We start from the raw sequence: 22,622 nt of genomic DNA on the forward strand, positions 1-22,622 counted from the left end.
CGCATTTCCCCACAGCTTGGTGTCATTTGCAAACTTAATCATTGCATTTTCCACCCCCTCATCCAAGTCATCGATAAAGATATTAAAGAGCATGGGCCCAAGCACTGATCCCTGGGGAACATCACTGGAGATGGCCCTCCAATATGAGGCCATCCCATCGATTACAACTATCTGGGATTGGCCTCTGAGAGAGTTGTAATTGATGCGATGGCCTCATCCTGGAAGGCCGTCTCCAGTGGTCCCCCTCAGAGATCAGTGCTCAGACCCATCCTCTTTAACACCTTGTAAGGGCAGAAGCCAGATTTTACTATAAATAGTTCTTCTTATAAATTCCTATAAATAATGTGGTTTCTATACTATGAGCCTCATCAAGACTGCACACACTGCAGTCAGCAGTTCACTTGCTGCTTCAGGCACAAGCTACATTTCTCATACAACAGCAAGTGCAGAGGGTTAACACAGGACACTGAGTATACTGTTTCCTGTGGTCAGAAGAGGCAGCCATTAGAGCACAGTGTCTGCGTACTCCTAGTCTTCCCTGCTTCTTCTGCCTTCCCAGTTAAGACATGCATTCCCAATTCTGGAGGGCTAATTTTGGGACAGGAAAAGTGCATCTGATATGTAAGTAAATTCAGTAGCTGGCATACCAGTTTCTCAGCTCCCACATTCTTTTGGAAAAAAATTAGATGGCAAGAAAAGTATACAATACAAGTGATTAAACACATTTAAAAAAAAAAGTTTTTATTATCCTAATGTTCTTTTAAAAAGTTCCCAAAGCTTATTGTGATTTCACCTAGATTATGAAGCTGCCAGAAATGTCTGTTAAAAATAACAAACAAAGTGGTTGTAAACAAGTTTTTTGGAGCTGCAACTTCTTATTGTTTTCCCACTTAATCTATGGACCAAGTATCATAATCCTTTTTTTTTTTTTATGCATGCTTTCTTTGTAATGGTTTCTGGATGATTACACCTACATGAACTTTTCAACCTTTCACAGTTTATGCAGATACCATTCTTAAAGGTTAAGCCAAACCATTAAAGCTCATACAAAGATTTTAATAGCAACTGTAAAGAATAAGCCCAAATTATAAGGAATAATAAAAAAAAATCTTGTATCCTTATATCATCTCATTATTTTCAAAGCACTTTTCCTTGGACATGCAGAACTTTAGGGTACCAGCTGACCACTTAATAAATGTTGACACATTCTCTCCATTGTGATAGTCTATATTAGAATACACTGTAGAGAAATGTCTTCTATTTTCTGTGCAACTGCCCAATTGTGGAGTCACTGCTATACCCAAATGCAGAAGTGAGTATATTTCAACAAAGATGTCTGCTTATGCCCTGATTCTACAACCTGCTGCATATGGGCAGATCCCCCAAAGTGGCCTTAACATGTATTTTGCAGTGTTTTCCAATGTCCATAAATTTATGGACAGTCCTTACCATCTGTAAAGGCCACAAAAAAACCTGAGCTGCCTGTAAAAAAAAAATTAAGAAACCATAAGCTTGATTGAAGATTCATTGTCAGAAGGAGGCTGGATGCAAACTTCAGCGGTGATGGACAAACAGAACAGAGCAGTGCTACCTCATGATGGAACAAGAGCAGAGAGCTCGTCATGGTTTTGTGGCCTACAGGGGCCTCTATAGCCAGTCCCCAATCTACCCCCACCACTACCCTGCTGCTGCTGCACCCTGCTGGCCATTGGCTCCCTGTAACAGCTGTTTGTTTCAAAGGTAGGCAGGGCTTTATGACCCTGGGCAATCTGAGTCTCAGTAAAAAAATGGCAGTAAAAAAGTTCGGTAGTCAGTAAAAAGCTTGTAGTTTGTAAGTAAAAATACCAAATTATAGGTCTGGAAACCCTGATACTCAGTGAGACTCCAAATAGTCAGGTTTCAGTATGCCCCCACAGATCATTTGCATGACTGGGGCCTTAGAGGGGGAACTTAAGTCAGTGATATTTTTCTCCATTAGAATCCTATTTTCCCCAAAGCACATCACTGCAGCCATACCAAGAGATCATTTCTAATGGACTGAGAATTTTAACTGAGACTAATTACCCTCACTGTAGGAGTCCAGGGCACACTTTCCTCTTTACCTTTCCTTATCTCTCAGGGACACTGCACAGGTCCCCACTGATCAAAGACAAAACCCTCAGGTTAGTTTTGAATGGGATCTCTTATGCATTAGTGCAATATACAATTTGAACTGCTATCAGCTAGGCCACTGAGGTAGGTAATTTTAACAAAACTGGTAATTTTTCTGAAAGGCAAAGGTAATCAGTGCTTTAATGATTTCAGTGGGATTATTTCATAACCTTTTCCTTTATCTGGAAGTGATAATCTCCATGTTATGTAGCCACTGAAGTACAGGTCAGTAGGCCAGAAAAACATCCCACTGACTTTCTGCTTTATTTTCATATTTCCTGTGTGTGAATTTAGAACATAAGCTTCAGCCATCAATGACCTTTCTTATATATCTTTAAAGTGCTGAGGATAATTATGGGGCTTAACACATGGTGAACCTTTTTTTGCTGATTTCAAATCCAATCAATCTTCATGGGTTTGAAAATGTGACTCCTGAAGGTTAAAGAATCTGTATTATATGGGAAAACATAAGGTATACAGAACAAAAGTATGAACAAGAAGATGAGTTATGGAAAAAAACTGCAACAAATCCTATGCTGAAAATGCAGCAGAGGATAAATTATAATGAAAAATTCCTGTGAAAAAAACTGATAGTATACACAGTGCCTTCAAGTTGCATCAGATTAGCTTTCTGGAGTCAATGTTTTGACACCTAATACGTATTACTAATATCCCTTTATACTTTCTTCTCTTTTAATATTGTTTTTCATTGTGTTATTTATTAGAGCACAGGTAGCAGAATTTCTGTTGACATTTCCATTACAAAACTTGTTTTTAAGATATTTATGGTAAAACTCACAACATGATTACCTAAAAGGATAACTTAGCATATACAGGTTCAGCACATGATCCTGTCTAGTTAAGGAAAAATTATCTTTTAACATTTAGCTCACAAAATTTTCCTCCTTTCTCTGGCTTTAGATATGTTTCACATGTGCACATATACAAGCTCGTTTTAAAAAAGTAAATAGTGATGTACACACATGTATCTAAAAGAAATAAACAAGTCTTCCGAATTAGAGGTATCCTCAAGGCTGCAATAATAAAAATAAATAACTATGTACAAATTAAGTCAGTTCCCAATTTAAACTGAAGAATCATTCAACACAGCCGAACAGATATTCTCACTAACAAGCAGTAGCACTATTTCTCAAAGTCAACTTCTGAGAGCCACGGGACTCTTTAGCCTGGAAAAGCGCAGGCTCAGGGGTGATCTGATGGCCACCTATAAGTTTATCAGGGGTGACCACCAGGATCTGGGGGAACGTCTTTTCACCAGAGCACCCCAAGGGATGACGAGGTCGAACGGTCACAAACTCCTGCAAGACCGTTTCAGGCTGGACATAAGGAAGAATTTCTTTACTGTCCGAGCCCCCAAGGTCTGGAACAGTCTGCCAGCGGAGGTGGTTCAAGCACCTACATTGAACACCTTCAAGAGTAAATTGGATGCTTATCTTGCTGGGATCCTATGACCCCAGCTGACTTCCTGCCCTTTGGGCAGGGGGCTGGACTCGATGATCTCCCGAGGTCCCTTCCAGCCCTAATGTCTATGAAATCTATGAAAGGATGTTTTCCTATCACCACAGATAAGAAATGGCAAATCATTCTCAAGACATATATATGTGATCCATTCCTACACACAGAATCTTGTCCGTGAATTTGTATTTTAGTCATTTGAACTTCTTCTCTCCTGCAGACAGTCAGAAAGGCAACAGATGGGTCCTATTACAATTTAGCAAAACAGCAAGAGAAAGCTATGGGAAATACAGGAAGTCAAAGAATCCATGAATCTGGCAAGAAATCAGCCACAATTATGAATAAAGAATATAGCATACCTGAGACATGCGTTCACGGTGCTTGGCTTCAAGCCTTTCTTTGGCTTTCTGGAAATGGGCATGTTCATTCTCATCACCAGGTGTCTCCAAGTACTTATCAACAGCATCAGGAGTGCTGGCAGCTGTGGTGGGTACTGGGGCAGAGGGGTTTATAGGAGAAAAGGAGGGAACAAAGCACAATTTCCAGTTTAATATATATAAATGTAATTTAGTTGCACATAAAAGCAAACAGCTATGTTTCACTCGAGTAGAAAAAAAGTCCTTCAAGTAACAGAAGTCAAGAGGTTAGCTGCATAAATTACATGTGCAAATATGTGTGTGTGTAAAAGAAAAATGGTGACATACGAGAAAGATCTCACCTTTTTTATAACTTGGGAAAAACTCAAATCATCAGTACAATGTTACTTGAACAGATTATGAACCATTGGCAAAGGGAACATGCAACAGTAAACACATTTGGCGCTGCCTATGATACAGAAAAACAGCAGACGTTTTTCAAAACCACATGCTTTTAGTCATTTGTTTGTAAAGGTGAGATAACACAAACAAGAGCAGCAACACAAAAACACTACAGAGACCGTGTAAACCACAACCATTCCTGTAGTCCAAAGAAATGCCATTTAAAACCCTACGCTCAGTGACACATCATTCTCACAAAGGTGTGTTTTGTAAGCCTTCTTTGCTGTAACTTGGATAAAAAATAGGCTTTGCTATCAAGCTGATCAAGACATTTGAGATTAAGCAAGAATAGCTTGATTGTTAGGCACTCCTACTAGTTAATTAAGCTATCTATATGACATCAGGGAAAGGAGAAAGTTTGTATTTTGGGTAATTTAAGCCGAGTGGATAAGAATTCTGTAATTATATAGCAACTACGAGATTTAATGGGAGGTTTTTCTTCTTTTTTTTTATTTCTAAGAGTAATCAATCAATCCATTTTAACTGCATTCTCCCTAAATGTTTTGTTACAATTAAGTCTCATATCTGTTGCGTGATTTTGTTCTGCTGCTGCAAATTAATTTTAAAATGCTATTGACAGAATCTGTCCATGGCACATACATTCTTCTTCCTATGAGTATGAATTCAGGTGTTTAAATGCCAGTTATTCCTCTAAAATCTCAAGACTGAGCATGTGATTCTGGTAACTCAACAGCTTTTCCTTCTGATTTTGAATTACACAGGGGAAAACAAACAAACAGATACAACTATGACCTTACACCCACAAAATGTTACTGAAGTTTATTCACACAAGTAATTATATTGACTTCAGTGGGAATGCTTATTGACTCGTAAACAAAACAAAACATGAGTGTATTCATAGTCGAGGGACCCATTTGAATTAAATGTTAAGGACCCAACAAAAATGTTAACTCAAAAAAAAGGTTTGCAATTTTTAAAATGTATTCTGTAATATGCAATAATAACTTTACCATATGGTAAAAATACAACTGTGCTAGGCTGCAAATAGATGTTGCCTTTGTGCTATCGTAAACATTTTTATGGTATCACAAAGCAAAACAAACAAATGTCCATCCCCTTTTTTAAAGGTGGGAGAGTACGGGCAGCCTAGCTCTCTAGCCATGCCGGGCAGGCACTGCTGGGACTTCAGGGGCCTGATCCTGTGTGCCCCAGAACCTTTTCATTTGGCAATGTCTGTTTATAGCCATAGGAGTATCAACAGCAAGATCAGGAACAACAGCTACTTCTTTAATTAAGCTAATTAATCAACATCTCATTTAGGATATCACTGCACATTCTGCAAAGAAGGCTTACATGACTCTTGCAGTTGCTAAAACAATGCGTGTCACAATTTGTGTCTACCAAAAACCCTGAAGTCCTTTTTTTTCTCCTAAAGTAACCAATCAAACAAAACCAGAACAAAAGAAAAGCACAAACACCACAAACCAACATTTATTTCTGCAGTTCTTAAGAGCTGTTCTATAGTTGGTTGTGAGGGGAGTTTGGGGGGGTGTTAATTTTTACTGCAATCTACAATATAAAGCAAATGTTAAGCTTTCATTAAAAAAAACAAAAAACTATTACAAAGGTACAATCTTAACAAAGAAAACCAGTCAACCCAACTGAGCCTTTAGACAACCAGTAGCAGTTGTAAAAAAATATAACCCTTCTCTTGTACGTTTACACATAGCTTGAAAAGCCTGACTCAGGCAAATTTTAATCACAGACCATTTATTTTCATTATTTTATTTTAAGCTGTCACTGCCTAGCTAAATTACCACAGAAATGCAACATTAACTTTGCAAAACTAAAATGGCAAAAGTCAGGAAATGCAAGAATGTAATACGGTCTTTGTGAATTACAGAGATAATTATGATGAAAGGTAACTATAACTCCATAATTCAGTCACCTACCTATATTCACCCAATTATAGATCAATATATATAGAAGTGTAGCCCATATATATGTTACTCACATTTTTGTACATATATACACACTACTTTTAAACAACAGCCCTTATAACAACCCTTGTGAGATAGGTAAGCAGTTAATGTTATTCTGCCAATGAAGACACTGGCATACAATGGGGTTTAGTGGCTTGCCCAGCAACCCCCAATGAATAAATTTCATAAGTTCTTGCTTTCCATTTTTTCTTTTTGTATTTTCCCATGAGTTCACTCTCCAGTTTCCTCACCATTAAACATTAATATATAATTATGAATAGAAATATGAATGATGGATGTTCATGCTGTTTTTTTCTTATAAAATGTGTATTGAGCACTGTGCAGTTTACAAGGTTTATTATCCAATGTAATAAATCCTTTTGTTGTTTGTCTTCTTATTGATTGCCTGTGGAAGGAGTGATTTCTGGGTGAGTGATATTCCAGGCTTGTTCTTTTTATGAAGAGGAGGACTTGTATTTCTTTTCAACCCAAAAGCGGGGGATGGGCACCTTGATCTGGCCAAGATTCCTTTGCTAGGACTGCAAGTTCTGGTATCAGGGCAGGGGAACTGAGGCTTGCTGAGTTAAGGAGTTCTCAAGGCAATCATGGTCTGTTCCTTGAAGCAAACAGGAGCACAGTGGGGAGATGGGTTTGTCACAGACCATATTAAAGCAGTGAGTTAAAGCCTCCTACTTTGTGCCTTAACTACCAAATTTGCTGTTTCCAACTGGGGTTTACCATGGCACCAATAAGTGAATGGGGGTATACAGCAGGGAGGGAATTGGATCAGCAGCCCACGTGTGGTGGCCAGAACCAGAGGGGTTACTATCATGAGCATTAAATATATGCTCTTGGAGACATCTAGGCAATTGTTTAGCAGTTAAGATTAACTAATGCAAAGTTTGAAAGTTTGCAACTTGCAAGTGGAATTTGCCTGTCACAATTTAACCAGTGTTGAATCTAACTGTTTGCGCTGATCATGGGCCCCCAAAATAAGCAAACTACAAGATTAGCTGATCTAACAGGTTTTTTTTAAAGGTCACCCATAACAAGATCTGACCACCTAATATAATTAGCACATTCCTAGGAATCCAAGGAATAAGAAACCAAGGGGTTGAGATTGGGCAGGTAATGCTAATTTCAAACCTCAAAGTAATGTGGAGTAATTTGCTTACTGGGTGAACCCGAGTTCAGGTGGTAACCTTTCATGATAATTTCTAACACCTTTTGAACCCATACAGTAACAGCTATAGGGTAAGACTGTGAGTGGCTCTAAAACCAACAGATTAGCATAAGGCATAAAGGAACATGCATGTCAAGTGACCAGTTAGAAGGATGGGACAGAAGGACCATTGCTGTACCAAGCTTGGACCCCAGACTCCCAGTGTGAGTGAGGACTGGATCCTGACCAAGGGACCTTCCCGGTGACCCCTCAGACAGCGTTGATTGGGGACTCCTGACTTCGCTGGAACAACTTGGTGTGCACCTGGCATAGAGGGACTGCCGATAAGTTGTATTATGAAAGAATGGGTACAAGATTTGTGTAGAGCACGCAGAGGAGACTGTTAAATGATAAAGCTACATGTTAGTACTTACCATAGATATTAGTCAATATCAGTGCCTGGTATGGTGATTATACTTGCTCAGAAAAGGCAGAATCCTAGCAGTGATATTAATGACCTAGGCATCTCTGACAGAAGTTGTGCATGGATGTGTGCAATATCTTGTTAGAAGGCTGCACAGCTTGAGATGACCACCTACAAGTATGCTAATAGAAATTATTTAAATTATTTGAAGTAAGGGTGCAGGAATAAAACTCAAAGGAAACACTGAGACTGTATATTAGTAAAGAGTATTCTTAATGTGCAAATTAAAGTGGATGTGAAGTCTCCCATATTAAAAAAAATGTGGAAGATAGTTCCATATTTCAATAAATCTTCTGTTAAGAATATGATTTCCAACTATTCAGTCTAAACTTTCCCTTTGAGCGTCATCTCTTCACCCTTTATTAAGCCTTCTGTTTATGTCTTTTGCACTCAGTAAAGCCTTCACTTAAGGGTAGGGAACAATCCTGCATTGCTGTGGACATTAAGAAAATGTCCACAGAGGTATTTTCGTCTCTTGTCACAAGGTGTTAACGATATAGGTTAACTGATTTGGGGTTCAGAAGCAAAAGCACAGGAGGTTTTAAATAAGTGGAAATAAGTATCAAAACAACAATTTTAAAAAAGAAGTCTGAACTATTAATCAATCTGGGATAACAGACAACTGAAGAGCAATGGGGTTAAGAGACATAGGCCTGTTAAAAAATAAAGGTCAGTAGGCAATTTCTTTCATATTTGTATTCATGGTACCCCAAAATGATTATGTGAGAATCCTCCATTTAAATATTTCAAAGAACATAAACAAATCAATGGGAATAAATTAAAGCTAGTTTAAATATTTCTCTCTTGACTGAGGCAACAATCAACTAGAAATCCTAAAAGGAAGCAAGTGGGAGTCTACTACTATTACTTTCTCCTAATTATAGGGCTCTTTCACAAACAATATTTATGGAGGTTTTTTGTCAGTTCTTGGAGAAGTAGTTCATTGCACAGAAGCATCTGATTTCAGAATCCTAAACTCCCACAAAGCAGATTCAAATCACAACAAGGTCAGTGGTTCCCCTTCCATTTTTCAGTTTAAAGAATCTATCAAGGAAGATTAGAAAAATGTGAGATCCTCTCTGTTTCTTCCCCCTCTCCTTAAAAAAAAAAGGAAAATTCAGTCATTCTTCCCATAAACATTTCTATTTTCACACATACTTGTGTATCATGTAAAAAGGCTGGTAGCTGTCCTCCCATCTCTTAAATAACAGAATTATGTGAGAATTCTCTACATAAATAGTTCAAAAAATAAATGAATTGGAGCTGCATATAGTTTATGAAGTTATTTGGGATGAATGGTACTTTATAACGAGAATAATATGTTCTGTGAATTAACTGATTATTTCTGAAATGCAATATATTAACTGCATTATCAGTGTAGGGCTAAAGTCAAAGCTTTCAGTTATTAATTATACAAATTTAGGCAACTGTAGCATTTAATGTAAACTTTCATTACCTTACCTTTTCCCATAATTTCCAGTATAAGTATTTTTTATGGAATAATTTGGGTTTTCAATATTGTTATTACCAGTTTTGAGACTAACTGGTTTACAAGATAGTAATCTACAGTAATTTTTACAAGACAGTAATTTTTGTGCTGTCAAGCTACTTAGTTTAAAGTTAGATAGCTTGATCCAAAGAGAGAACTGGATGACTTCCCCATAAGAAAGCCAAAAGAAGTAAAAGTAGGATGATGGAAAAATTATTAAAATCACAGGTAACATGTGGTTTGAAAGATGCATTCACAGCTCAAAATTCCCATCCTACAGTTAGATTATTTTATTCTGGCTGCCAATATTATAATTGACAGTTAAGGATGTCTACTAATGGTCTCATTAAAACTACTGCTAGTTGTTACTGCCCATTCGTTTACCAGTTTTTAGCATTCAGGGGATGATTATGAAAATTAGATTAATTGTATTTATTTTATCAGTTATGCTCTTTTTCTTTTTTTTGACGGTAGGCTTTCTTGGGAGAAAACAAAGTTTTTGAGAGAGAAGCTGGATGGATTTATTAGCCTAAAAAGTGCATCTGAACTGTGCCAAAAGTCACCCAGACTGGAAGGAAGTTTGGATATAATTATAGATCTGACCTCTGAAGCTAGAGAGCACCTTTAACACACTGTAAAAGGAGAAACAAAACACTGTTTGCCACAGCCAGAATGTCCAGTACTCAGGCCACTGAATTGCTATTTAAGAATAAAGATGGGGTCTAAAGAGGACAGAATCTAAATACTCAAACCAGAACTACCAAGGTATACTTAGGCTATCATCTCTTCTATTGGAAAAATGGCCATTATGTCTTGTGGCTGCATGTTAAAAAAAATGTTACTTGGACTGAGTGAGTAGTATAGAAATCTACAGTATGGTGAGAGAGATCCATAGCTACGTATGGGGATGTTAGACCAACCTTTCCGTCCCTCTCTGTATCCAATGTTCTAAGGTTGTTCTGCTTCAAAGGAAAAAGAATAAGTGTAGTGGAATCAGAAAATCTGTCCACGTTAAGTTAAAATGGCATGCAATCAATATAATTTCCACCTTATACAAATAAATAAATAAATGAAGCATTTCAGGCTAACAAAAAGGAATTCTGAAATCACCTGCATCTCTCCCTTCTTCAAATTTATGCTTGTCATTTCCATGTGTGCATGCTTCATTTTAGAAGGTTCATGAGATTAAGTGCAGCGGCTTACAAGTATAGTTAAAATTAATGAAGTTACACATTAGAGAGGGAGAAAAATGAACCTCATCTATTGCTCCAAGGAGATGCACTCTTCCTTTTTAATAGTTGTTTTTCTCCTCTTGTTTTTATTACCTTATCTCCCATAGGGGTTTAAACACCATGCCACCTGGATATAGATTGTCTCATATTTCATAATTCTCAGCACGATTCAACAGCAAGATTACTGTAGCATCTTCTACTGAGTTGGACAGAAACACAGAATCACATATGCTAGGCTTGAAAATTACTTCATGTTTGGAAAATTATTTTTACTTTAAAAAAGCTTTACTTTCTAAAGCCTGAGCCTATCAATTTGTGAAAACATTTAAGTTTAAATAATGCCCATGTGCATCGCACAAAGGTACAACCACCAAAGATGCTTCTATTTGACAGGAAGTTAATTAGACTCCTAGACAAATGATTTTATGGGAACAGGAAGTTTCCCCACTCTGTCACCCAATTTCTGTACTAGTACCAATACTGCTGTCTAGGTTATATCATGTAAACTTTTTTTGCATAACACCTCTAAACTTTGTTCAAGATCTCATACCCCAGTTGCTGTAACATCTTCTCTGGCCTTGGCAACTGTATTATTTTTCTGCTAATATATATTCAGAGCACTGTTGTTTGGACCCTGGTACCCTCTCAAGAGCACATCAGACAAACTGCCTGTCTTCACTTTCAAGGTGTTTCAGTCTATCACCAAGAAAGATGTCACTTCCTGTCTCTAGTTAGTCAGTGAGTTCAACTTCCATCATCCACTTGCTGAATTTTTAAATCCATCTCCTTGTGTGTCCCTTATGCTGGCCCACTGGGTAAAGTATAACTGCAGCTTCAGCTGACAATCAAGCAACTGCCCAGCACAATGTAGTTCCAGCCACAAAACCTACTATGGAGTCCAGTAAGTATTGAGACAGCTAGCCCATCTGAGCTCCATGATGTTGCAGCCACATTATGATCAGCACCCAAGCTAGCTAACTCTGTGGTTCTTTGCAGTTAAATTGTAGGTGGACGAGGTAAGAACTAGTTTTTTTCTGTTTGTACGGTGCTGAGCACAAAGATAATCCTTATCTACTACTAAGACTTCAAGAATCCATGCTAATAATAATTATAGTGCTAAATAGGGGACATGCTTAGAAGGGAATGAATGAAGGCAAGAAATAACCTAAATTTAGGCACCAAAACATAAAAATACAATCCTCATACATCAGTCCTATCAAATAATTTTGAGGTTACTTTAAAAACCTGAAGGACATGGATGCATCCTCCCAAAATGTGCCTCCCACCAAAGCCATTAAAAAAGATAGAAGGCCTGTATAAAATACTTCATTGCTAAAAAGATAGTTTTCTTCACCTCTTTACCTAATCAAAATGTAAAGGAATAAAATAATCAATTAAAAGAGAAACTTCTATTTGTTCTACCCACAATATTTTGGGCACTTACCATGTGACAAGGGATGTTATCATCTCTAGCTTTTGAAACTAGCATCCGCTCATATTCATTATTCAACATTCTCCTTGCCATCAGACACCTTTGAGGTAAATAGACTGCTCTAACTTTTATCTGAATCTAATTTGCACAAAATAAACTTTTCCAATCAGAAGTTCTTACAACACCTTCAGTTCTCCTGTAAAATATGAATTTTCATTTCCACCTAGGAGAAATTTCATGATCTTTGCATTCTCCTACATCTGAAGAAGGGTGTGTGAACCTGAAAGCTTGTAAATAAAGATTTTTTTGCAAATATCTAGTTGGTCTAATAAAAGATATAATCTCTATCCAGAGTTCTGAGTCAATATTTTGTGCACTTACAAGCATTATGTGTTTCTACTGAGAGAATCAGTTTGCCCAGTAGAAAGCTTAAGTCCACAAATGTTCATGTAGTTTCTCCTGGACCAAAAAGGGTGGTTCTAATGAAAATATAAATCCAATCCCAACCAAGAAGAAACAGCTCCCAGGAGAGTTTCTTCCAGGAGAATAAGCATGCTCACACTTTTGATACAAGCCACAGCATCATCCTCCACCATCCCAGTGTGCACCTCTGTCTCCCCTTGCTCCAAGGAGAAAGTCTGCGACTCAGGCTGCATTTCACAGCTCCAGCCAAGCATGGAGCAAAACCCGCCGACTGGTTTGGGGCAAGAAAAGACCAGTTCTTGCACTGTGTTCCAAGATGACAAAGGATGCTGAGGCAACTGTACCCCTGTATGTGCCCAGACCTCATACCTCCAAGACACAGACCCAGGCCCCCACACCTTCACTCCTATACCACCGCTGTTCCATTGCAGGCTCTGGGAATAGAAGTTGACATGGCTGCAAGCAATGAGAGGTCTCTTTTCGCCATGCCTGCCAGCAAGGAGAAAGGGAGGGAGGGAGTGGTGCTGTGAGTAGGAGCATCTCACAGGGGCATGAATCCCTGGGGCAGCCAGCCTATCAGGGCTGCACTGTGCCTCTTGCTGCTCTTGGCACTACATGGGAGCCAGGGGAGCCTGCAGAGCACACTCAGATTCATGCACAGGGGCCCCCAGTTTGTGGGCCAGTGGCAGTGCAGGGTGCCTGTACACACCTGCCCAGTCCCTCTAACATTTGTACAGTGTTTTCCTGGCAGGTTTTCCTACGGGGGGAACAAAAATGTGAGACTTCTCACAGTTCATCTGAACAACTGTATGCACTCTCCATCCTTTGTGTTGCTTCTGTTTTGTAACCTAACCCACACCCATTATCAACACATAAAATCTATGGGCCACAGGCATGTCATATGCTGCTAATTTCTTACAATTTTCATTGGTTTATATCATGTGCACTATTTGGGCAGAGTCCCTGATGTCTCTAGTATAACTGACAACTTAAACAACCACTAAAGGTGACACGTACCTTTATAACACAAGTTCACTGCATGACAAAAACTCACAGTAGATATTTGTTATTTTGACATTTCTTCCCAGTCCCATCTTGCCAAAACCGGCACCAACTTCATCAGGTGGTGTCTGATTCCTGTGCCATATAAATAAAAGTCAGCAGAGACAAGACTGCTTACAGGGGAGACAGAATTCCCTCTACAGGCTTTACCTAAACCAGCCCTCTTTAAGGCCAGTTTGGGAGGCAGTCAGAGATACCTGAACCATCTGTTTAGAGCACGAAGAAAATGCCTTGATAATAAAATAGTCAGGGACAGGTTATGCCCTTGGGAGTTGGCTGGATACATCTGTAATAAATTAGCTTGTGCATTTTATTGACTCTGAGTGAAAACTTCACATACAATGGGGAGCACTGTACTGCAATGTCAGACTCACATTCACTATCACAAAGATTAGGTTTGGGAGAGTTAAAATTTTAATGTAAGACTTCTGTACCTTTAAATTATACCTTCAGGAATGCTATGGTAAATGAATGCTGCAGGTAGCTTACTGTGATGTATATTCCCCATCACACGCTCCATTGTCAAAGAAAAAGGCATTCCTTGGATGAAGCTTGCAAGCTCTACTGCCTTTATAGACATAGTCCTGCCAATTACCCCATAAAACTCAAGAACAGTGAAAGGGCAATGCCATCTAGGCCAGATGAATGTGTTCTGCTCATCTGCTTGTTTTCTGAGCTCAACTCTATTCTCTCTCAGGTGGCTTGTGAAGTTTTTCAGATAAAAAAAAAAAAAAGCAGACATCTAATAAATAAGACAGAAAAAGCCATTTAATCCCTTAGCTAGAAACTTCATGCATTTAACCAATTCTGTCTGTATGGTGATGGTAGCAGTGCCTCAGCCGCTCACCAGTAAATACACTTTGGATGATGGTACGTAAATGTAGGTGCCAAAACATTGTACTCCCTGTTAATAAGACAGATGTGAAGATCCAGAACAAATGAATTTTCTTTACATTTGCTCTAAGAACAGGAAAGGGATGAAACTATGATTTTATAGGCTTTCAACAACTAGACTTGAGAGGTGCACATTATAATATGAAATAGATATGAAGATTAAACTAGATAGCACATAATATTGTGATGACACATACTTTCCCTTGTTTAGGAGAATGGGTTGAAAAAAAATAGATATGCTACTGTATTTACCTGAATATAAGACAACCCTGCATGTAAGACAATTCTCCAATAATTGGTTTCTATAGATGGAAAATTTGTAAATTCGTTATAATTTTCCAGGTATATTATCTAATTATTGGAACTTCACCTTCAATTTGTTGCCTTCTCACTGCTACAGCAGGGAAAATAAATCTAGAGGAATCTGGTGGCACCCCTGCCCTCTGCGCTGCCAACTTCTTCCTATGGCATCCTCCCTCCTCCCCCTTACTGTCAGACCCTGCTCTCCCGTGAATACGTAGAAATGAGTGGTAAATTTGAAAACAATAACTTTGAAATAAACATGCCTGTAGTAATTTGCATATCGGCAAATTACTATGGGTACCCATAGATTTAATTAATCAAGAACTGACGCATTTTACCTTTTTTTTTAAACTGAAGCAAAATTTTAGCTCAGGTATGCTATAAATACTTTTAATCAGCACTTCTGAATCTTCTTACATATTGTACAAACTAGGTGAGATATTCCAAAGTCAAAAGGCTCATGATTTACCTTATAGCTCATTGGGCTGGGCCCCAGCAGTCAACAGGATTTCAAGCTATGACGACTCCATAGCTCAGCGTTGCTCAGTATGTGTGTGTACTCCACAGCAAAGGATCCATGTGCTAATTAGCCCCCTACTAATGACTGGAACCAGGTGTCCTTGTAACATGTCCCAGGATCCTGTGAGGTCACACTAATCAGATGACACAGGTTGAGAGAGGGGCAAAGGAGGGATTCTGAGTGAACTGTTTGGAGACCTGTTTAGTGATGTTTACTGACATTTAAGGCTGGTGAAGGAACAGAAAAAATTGAAAATGAGAAAGGCACAGCTGGGCTGTGGGAGTGAAGAGGAAGTAAAAATGTATTCAATGTAGTAGCTCACTATGACTTGAAAAAGAGCTGACTGAGGGGGACTGAGCACAATGGCCACTACCATATCATATTCAGATAGGCTGCATTACACTAACCTTGTTCTAAGTTCCCATCAGTATGTTTGCACAGTATGGGCCATGTGTTTTATAGTCATGCTCAGTGTTGGCTGCATTTCATCAATTTCATAACTACTTTCCATTGCTGAACAAATGCTGCTTTTGGCAGTGGTTTAATGACAGACAAAATGTATTGAATGAGGTATCCTTGTATGCAAATGGGGTAAGGCAGGGAGGGAGAGGAAGCTTTCCATATTATATTATGAAACACTTTTATTATCAAATGGAAACTCTTTAAAATGATTGGTACTTGTTTTAATTTTTCCTACTTGAGTTTACTGTATAAAACCAAAACATGTGCCATAGGCTAAATACAATCTTAGGCTAAGCTGCATGTCACAGGCTCATTTGGCAATCGAAAAACTGCTTGATACACGGTAGGTATCCGATCCTCTGTCCCAGTAGCTCTCAACCTTTTCAGTCAGGGCACCCCTCCACAACTTACATGAATGTGGCAGCAACCCTGGTTGAGAACCATTGTTGTGTTCAACTTATCTCAGCAGTTCTCAACTGGAGGTTGCTGCCACAAAGTAAAACTGTCCCGTGCGCCTGGTGCACAGCCAGCCCAGGAAGCGCTGTGGCACATTTGCACACTCCTCCTGCATCACGGTTCTAATGAAGCCCAGCCACAGCTGTTCCTGGTTCAAACTTGTATGGTCTCCCAGAAAGAGGCATATAGGACAGGTGGAACTGTTCCACGTGCCTCTGTTTTCAGGAGGAGCATGGGGGGCGGGGTTTCCAACTGTATACAATTTTACGAAAAGTCTGTAAAAAAAAAAAAAAAAAAACAAAACAAAAAAAAAACACAACAACTTAAAAAGCCTTGTTTGTAAAAGTCTGTAAAACATAAAAACATGGAATTGCCACAGCTTTAAACTCTGTGGCAAGAAGAAAGCTGGAGCAGCTGAAAAACACATGGAGCACAGCACCTACTGTCTGAGTTGGAGCTCAGCACTCTGCACACACTGAACTCTTGTGACAGCTTTGCCACTCACCAGAGCCTGCTAGACCCCACAATGTGCTGCTGCAGGGTTCCCTATGCATGGCCCCTGCCTATAGCAGCTGCTCACAATAAAGATACCAGGAGAGTAGCAGCGCAGCTGGTATGGAGCTGTGGGATGGAAGAGGAGAGCAGTGATTGAGAGTCTGTCTCAAGATGGTGGGAGCAGAGCCAATAGGAGTAAGACTAGGGGGTGGGTTGGGAGGAGCTGAAGGGTGCAGTTGGAGGTGTCAGGGTATGGGGTGAGTAGGGGACCCATGTGGTGGGGGGGAGCAGAGTGCAATACAGCTGCCAACCCAAGAATTCTTTTTTATGACAGTTAAAACATGTGTCAGTAAACACGTTTCTCTATCAGTAAGATATGTGCAGATTGTCAGTAAAAAATAATTTGAGTTGACAACCCCGGGAGGTGGGGTGGAGGGGAGGGCTGGCTCTTCTGCTTTAAGAAAAGGGTTTAGAGAACCCCAATGAAGGAGGACTGTATAAGTGCCATAACCCTGCATGCAGGACACTTTCATCTGGCTGCTATGGTGGCTGTGGCAGTGCTTGTATTGTAGCACCCATAAGGGGATCTCCCATCACCCCAGTTGAGAACAATTACTCTAGTCTCTCTCATCTACTGTCAGTGCTATATTATTACCAGTGCTGAAACTAACTAGGTCCTGCCAATTTCAAGTCTGCTGTTAGAAGTAAGGGGTTGGGAATAATAACGTAACAAGCATTAAGGAGCTGCAAAACAAGCTGAAAGCACGATGTTCTTATGTGAATTAGAAGGCATGCTTACACTGGTTTAGGTTGTGGCTTTAATATTTAAATCAATGGTATTTCACAAATGGCTAGTAGCATCTTAAAGTGCTTGTGGGCATCTTAAAGTGGTTTCTACAGTATTGTTCAAATTAGTGTACTATGGTAAGTTCGTATACCTTTAACATCTTTAACTTGTATTTTGAGGGAGTGGGGAATAAATGTTATCCTAATATTCTAGAGTTATTGTAAGTTTCTTCTAATATCATCAGCAAAGAAAGAGTTATGCTGACATTTAAACAGTTAACATTAAGGTCCAGAGTTTACACATGGGAGATGAATGGGGCAGCTGACAGCTTTGAGCACTACTGGCTGCATCAGTCTTATGAATGCAACATAATGTAATAGACATTTACAAATCTTAAAAATATATATATATTAGAACAAGATAGTGCTCGGGCAACAAATCCAAACCAAACCAAACCCCTCTCAAAAAATCCCATGACTTCCCTGTGGACTGCGTTAAAGCCAAGAACAACTTAAAATATAGCACTAAGAAATTAATGGTGTTCTGAACTCACCACACTGCAACTCCAAATGCCTGATATCAGTACACTGTATTGTATTCATCTTTGTTAAATCTATCTAGAAGAAAGAAAAGTCCCTCTGAAGTGCCTCTCCTTTGTAGATTTAAGTTTGAGAGTTAATCTTATTGCCCAACAGCATTTAGTAGAAAGACATATTTCTTACAGTTTTAGGAAGAGTTTAAAACAAAAGAAAAGGTCAGTGAAGGAAATCCTATAACTGCTGAACTTATGATATGGCAATAACAAAAAAATAGCTCCTTCACAATAAAGGTCACTTCTTGCTCATCTTGTCAATGGATATTCACATTGAGATCATTACATTTGGATAACCCCCCTTATAAAACCTAATGGCTCTCTAAGAGCCAGTCTGCATAGAGTCATGCAGTAGAGTCTGAGTACTTAAAATGTATAGTACCTACATATTGTATTGAACTTCCGTATTAAAAATCAATTTGGAGATGGTGTGTGGTCTGAAAAACTGGGAATGGGTAACGAGCTATTTAAACCTTCTGCCTTTAGGTCAATGCATTGATTTCAGCGTAGTCTGGTGGTGAATGAGTTTTGCTACTGCAAATTTGGCAGTGTCAGCCCAGTCAACAACAAACAAAATTCCTTTTCACACAAACCCCACCAAACTGGCAAGCAAGCAGCTACAAAGAGAAATCAAGGACTGGGTGAACACTGTCTTCTCACACCAGGGCTGAAGGACATTAGTACAGTGTAAAGCGTGGTCCTTGTCCTGTGGGTAACAGGGAACAGCATTCATGAAATCAGAGAATGCATCTGTTTTTTAGGTCAGTCCCAGTGTCTTGATCAATTTTAAAATGCAGCCCAGTGTCTTGTCCTAGTTTTCAGAAACTAAAGCAGACTCTAGGAACCCCTAGCCAGATAAAGTGGGGAACTTAAAACTTGGCTGGTTCACTGCACATGTGTTTCATGGCCACCTGCCAGCCTACTTATAAAATCGGATCCATATGTATTCTTTCTCCACTTACTCTATTTTCTCAAATACAACATGCACCTTTCCCCCAAAATTGACGTAAGCAAAATTGACGGAAGCTGATTTTCTGACTGAGATAGAAGCACCCTGCTGTTGCATTACTATTTAGACAGATAAGTAGTCCGTTGATTTAGCTGCTCATTGTTCTTCACTCCAGAGGTGTTAAGCAATCATTTCTCCTTCTTAATGGTTGTGCTGTTCCACTAATCAAAGTAACCTCTCTTAGGGGAATTTTGCTATCTGTTAGCTGCTCCTGATCTCTATTCTCCGAACTTTAAACAGAAAAGGGAGGGTGAGGCAGCTGAAGATTAGGCTGTCTCTGCTCTCTACAGCCATAACTGGAAAAAAAATTCTTTAGTCTGCTTCTCAAAAAAAAAAAAAAAAGGTGCTTATTACATTCCAGGGCAAGTTATCTGAGAGAAAATACAGCAGTGTTGTGCATTTTCTAGTTCTGCTGGATACTGCTACCCTGCTAATCGCACTTTCCAATGCAATTGCACATCTTTCTGAACCAACCGCCATCCTTCAGCATATAGATACAAACCAATATGAACTTTAGCTCCCTGGCTCTAAGGAAGTGCTATGAGCAGGGATCTACCTAAATCACAGGGGGATTTATCAATTTTTGTGGGGTGACTGCAACAGAGTTCTAATTCTGCAGTCATTTTGTAGCAACCCTGCCCCTTGGCACTGACTGGCAAAGAGGCTTGGGTGGGAAGAGGGGAAGGGATGATTGCAGCATCTTGATTGCTGGCTGCCCTTCATGCAGCCCTAACCCTTGGCTCTGATTGTTAGAGAGGTCCTGGCACAGGCGGAAGAGGGATGAGGGGGCAGCTGCCATCTTGTCTGCTGCTCTTTGTGCCACCCTGCCAGCCAGCCCCTTCTCCTCCTGACAACAAGGACTGCTGTCTTCCACTGGGAGCCGGCAGTTTTTGGTTTTTTTTCATGGATTTTGCAGTTTCCACAAAATGCATGAAACTTAGAATTAAGTAGGTCCTGCTTTCTAGCTATAAGCAACACCATGCTGACCTGTACGTGCAGGCATGTGCTATTTGGCCTGGCCACTATATATCCCCTGCTCTGTACTAGCTATGATCACTGATTTTACTTTGTTTTCTTGTGGGACAGTGGGCAACAACAGCAGCCTTGTGCCTGGATGTTGACATGGGAATAAAGAGCACAGCAAATGAAAGAATGAGAATGAACATAGTATAGTATAGAGACTAAAGGTGAAAAAGGAGGGTGAAGAGTAGTGAGAGAAAGAAAATGAAATGAGATAGCAAGACAAGAAGGAAAGAGGAGAAACGGGTGTCTCCATTTGACAATTTGATCAGTCATTTGATCACACAGACCTTCAGTCTGTAGGGCTGTCACTAAAGCCCATTTTATAGGCAGAGTTCATAAAAAACATACAACATGAACAATTTACTCTTCTAGCAATCATTCCTCCTCTCTCATTTTTAGCACCATGTCAAATCCACCCTATGGAATAACAGTTCAGGTTTCTCACTCTCAAAATAAGATAAAGCCTTGTCAGAATTCCCATATGGAATCTGTTCACTTCATATTTTTCTTCACCCATTTAGTGAATGATTCAAAGCCCACTAACATAAGTTTAAGTCTCTCAATTACCTTCCACAGGTTTGATCAAGTCCTTCAACAAGATTCTATTTAATTACTAGGATATATTACACTCAATATTCATTGCCATATCAATCCAACAAAATGATAATCATAATGAGAAAATGCAGCAGTAATGAAAATTAGAGCAAACCTGAGAAACAACCATATTTCTAAATAAAAAATGAGATAGGATTATATGCCCTGCACACCACCTTTCTCCTCCCTCTCCCCATCCCCCAGCATAGTACAGTATTACTGAAATGACTACATGGCTGCACCACTTGGAGGATACAGACGTTGACTTGAAAAAGCACTTGAAAAAATGAGTCAAAACCCATGAGAAAAGTTTAAATTTAAAGGCAAACAAAAATTCTGTTCGAGAGCAAGTGCGAAAAAAGCAAGCCAAAAATTTGAAAGAGCATCTCTTTCAGTCTTCCCTACTATTCAGTTTCATTCAAATCTTACTGTACTTAATGGAAAGTCTACTTCTGAGTTCAACTGAATTTGGATCTCAGAAGGAGCTGGAAAAGCTGAAATGAATAAGCGCGTATTTTTTCCCCCCCAATTTTCCCAACATAATTTAAATTATAGGAGTAGAAGCAAACCTTAGCTGTAACATCAGTATTTTTTTTTTGTGCATATGTATAAGAAACACCACACGTATCTTACTCCACCATTTGGAAGCATGTTAATGACAGAGCTTAGAATCCTTTTGCCAAGTTTCATGGAAGAAGCTTTTTCTTTTTTTAAATAGAAAAGGACTTTGCCCCCAAAGTGAGTTCATAATGGAAACACCATAATAAAGACAGCATTTGTATGTATGTTCCTTTAAAATGTAAAACTGGTGAAATTTTTGCACAATCTTATTTGGATTAAAATTATGGTAAAAATACAAATCCAAGAAAGACTCACTATGTCTCCAGGAGGTAAAAGAGACCGTGTATCGAGGCTGTGCATCTTAATTTTCCTAACAGAGTTGATGCATAGCCAAATTTAATTTAGAGTGTACACACTACCCTCCCCCCTTATTACATGCGACACAAGAATTTCTAGATGAATCATCCTGGGGATAAGATAACATCTCCACATCGGAGAGACGTAACACAGACAGTAGTGGAACAGCTTTTCTATCCTACCCACTAATGCAGCAAAACCGTGATCTATGACAGTTGTCTCATGTTCAGTTCTATTCAATCAATGACCTTTTTTTCAGGGCCAAGGTCACCGATTGTGATGGTGCTTGTTTTGCAAAGCAGTCACCTGCCTGTTGGGAAATGGATTGGAGCCAATTCATTACAATCTGGTATCTCATACTGAAGTATAGGATAGTAGTAATTGTTGGCAAATGTTCGCATTTATCTCTAAAATAGGCGCAAGTGCAGGCAGCTTTTAGAATACTCTGCTAGCAGTCACAGAACGCACTCTGCTGGATGCTGACTACAGGGATGATACTGATTAAAAAATGTATGCTGGCAAAGGCACTCAGATATAATAGTGATGGGTACAATATCAGAGTCTAGGATACAGTGAGTAAAAACATCCCTTTACCTGGACTTCAGAGTAGCTAGGGACACCAGCAGACTAGTCAAACTCCCTGATCATCCTTAAGACTGGACAGGGAAATCAGTTTTATTCCTATTGTACTAATTCTCCTCCCTGATAAACTATATTGTCTATATTGGTGGTTCTCAACCTGTTCTGATGCAAAACAACCCTTGGTAATCCTCTGGTTTTGTCTTGTGAATCATGTATAGGAGTGCAAAAATTGCATGGCAGTTTTCAAAGGATCTCATGACACCCCATAATGCCATGGCATCTTGAATGAGAAAAGTCCCACAGCATTCAACTTTT

At 39.2% G+C, this 22,622-nt stretch overlaps 1 protein-coding gene across 4 annotated transcripts in view; it reads right to left on the bottom strand.

The window, feature by feature from the left end:
* Positions 1 to 22,622, bottom strand: part of APP (amyloid beta precursor protein) — a 357,591-nt gene that overhangs the window by 82,224 nt on the left and 252,745 nt on the right. For all 4 annotated transcript variants that reach the window (XM_019528781.1, XM_019528780.1, XM_019528779.1 and 1 more), the window contains one exon: positions 3,987 to 4,120. In XM_019528781.1, the coding sequence (XP_019384326.1) occupies positions 3,987 to 4,120 (134 nt within the window). The remainder of the gene's footprint in view (positions 1 to 3,986; positions 4,121 to 22,622) is intronic.

Source organism: Crocodylus porosus, unplaced genomic scaffold (assembly GCF_001723895.1).
Source record: "Crocodylus porosus isolate Cpor-Errol unplaced genomic scaffold, CroPor_comp1, whole genome shotgun sequence".
Classification (NCBI taxonomy): domain Eukaryota; kingdom Metazoa; phylum Chordata; order Crocodylia; family Crocodylidae; genus Crocodylus; species Crocodylus porosus.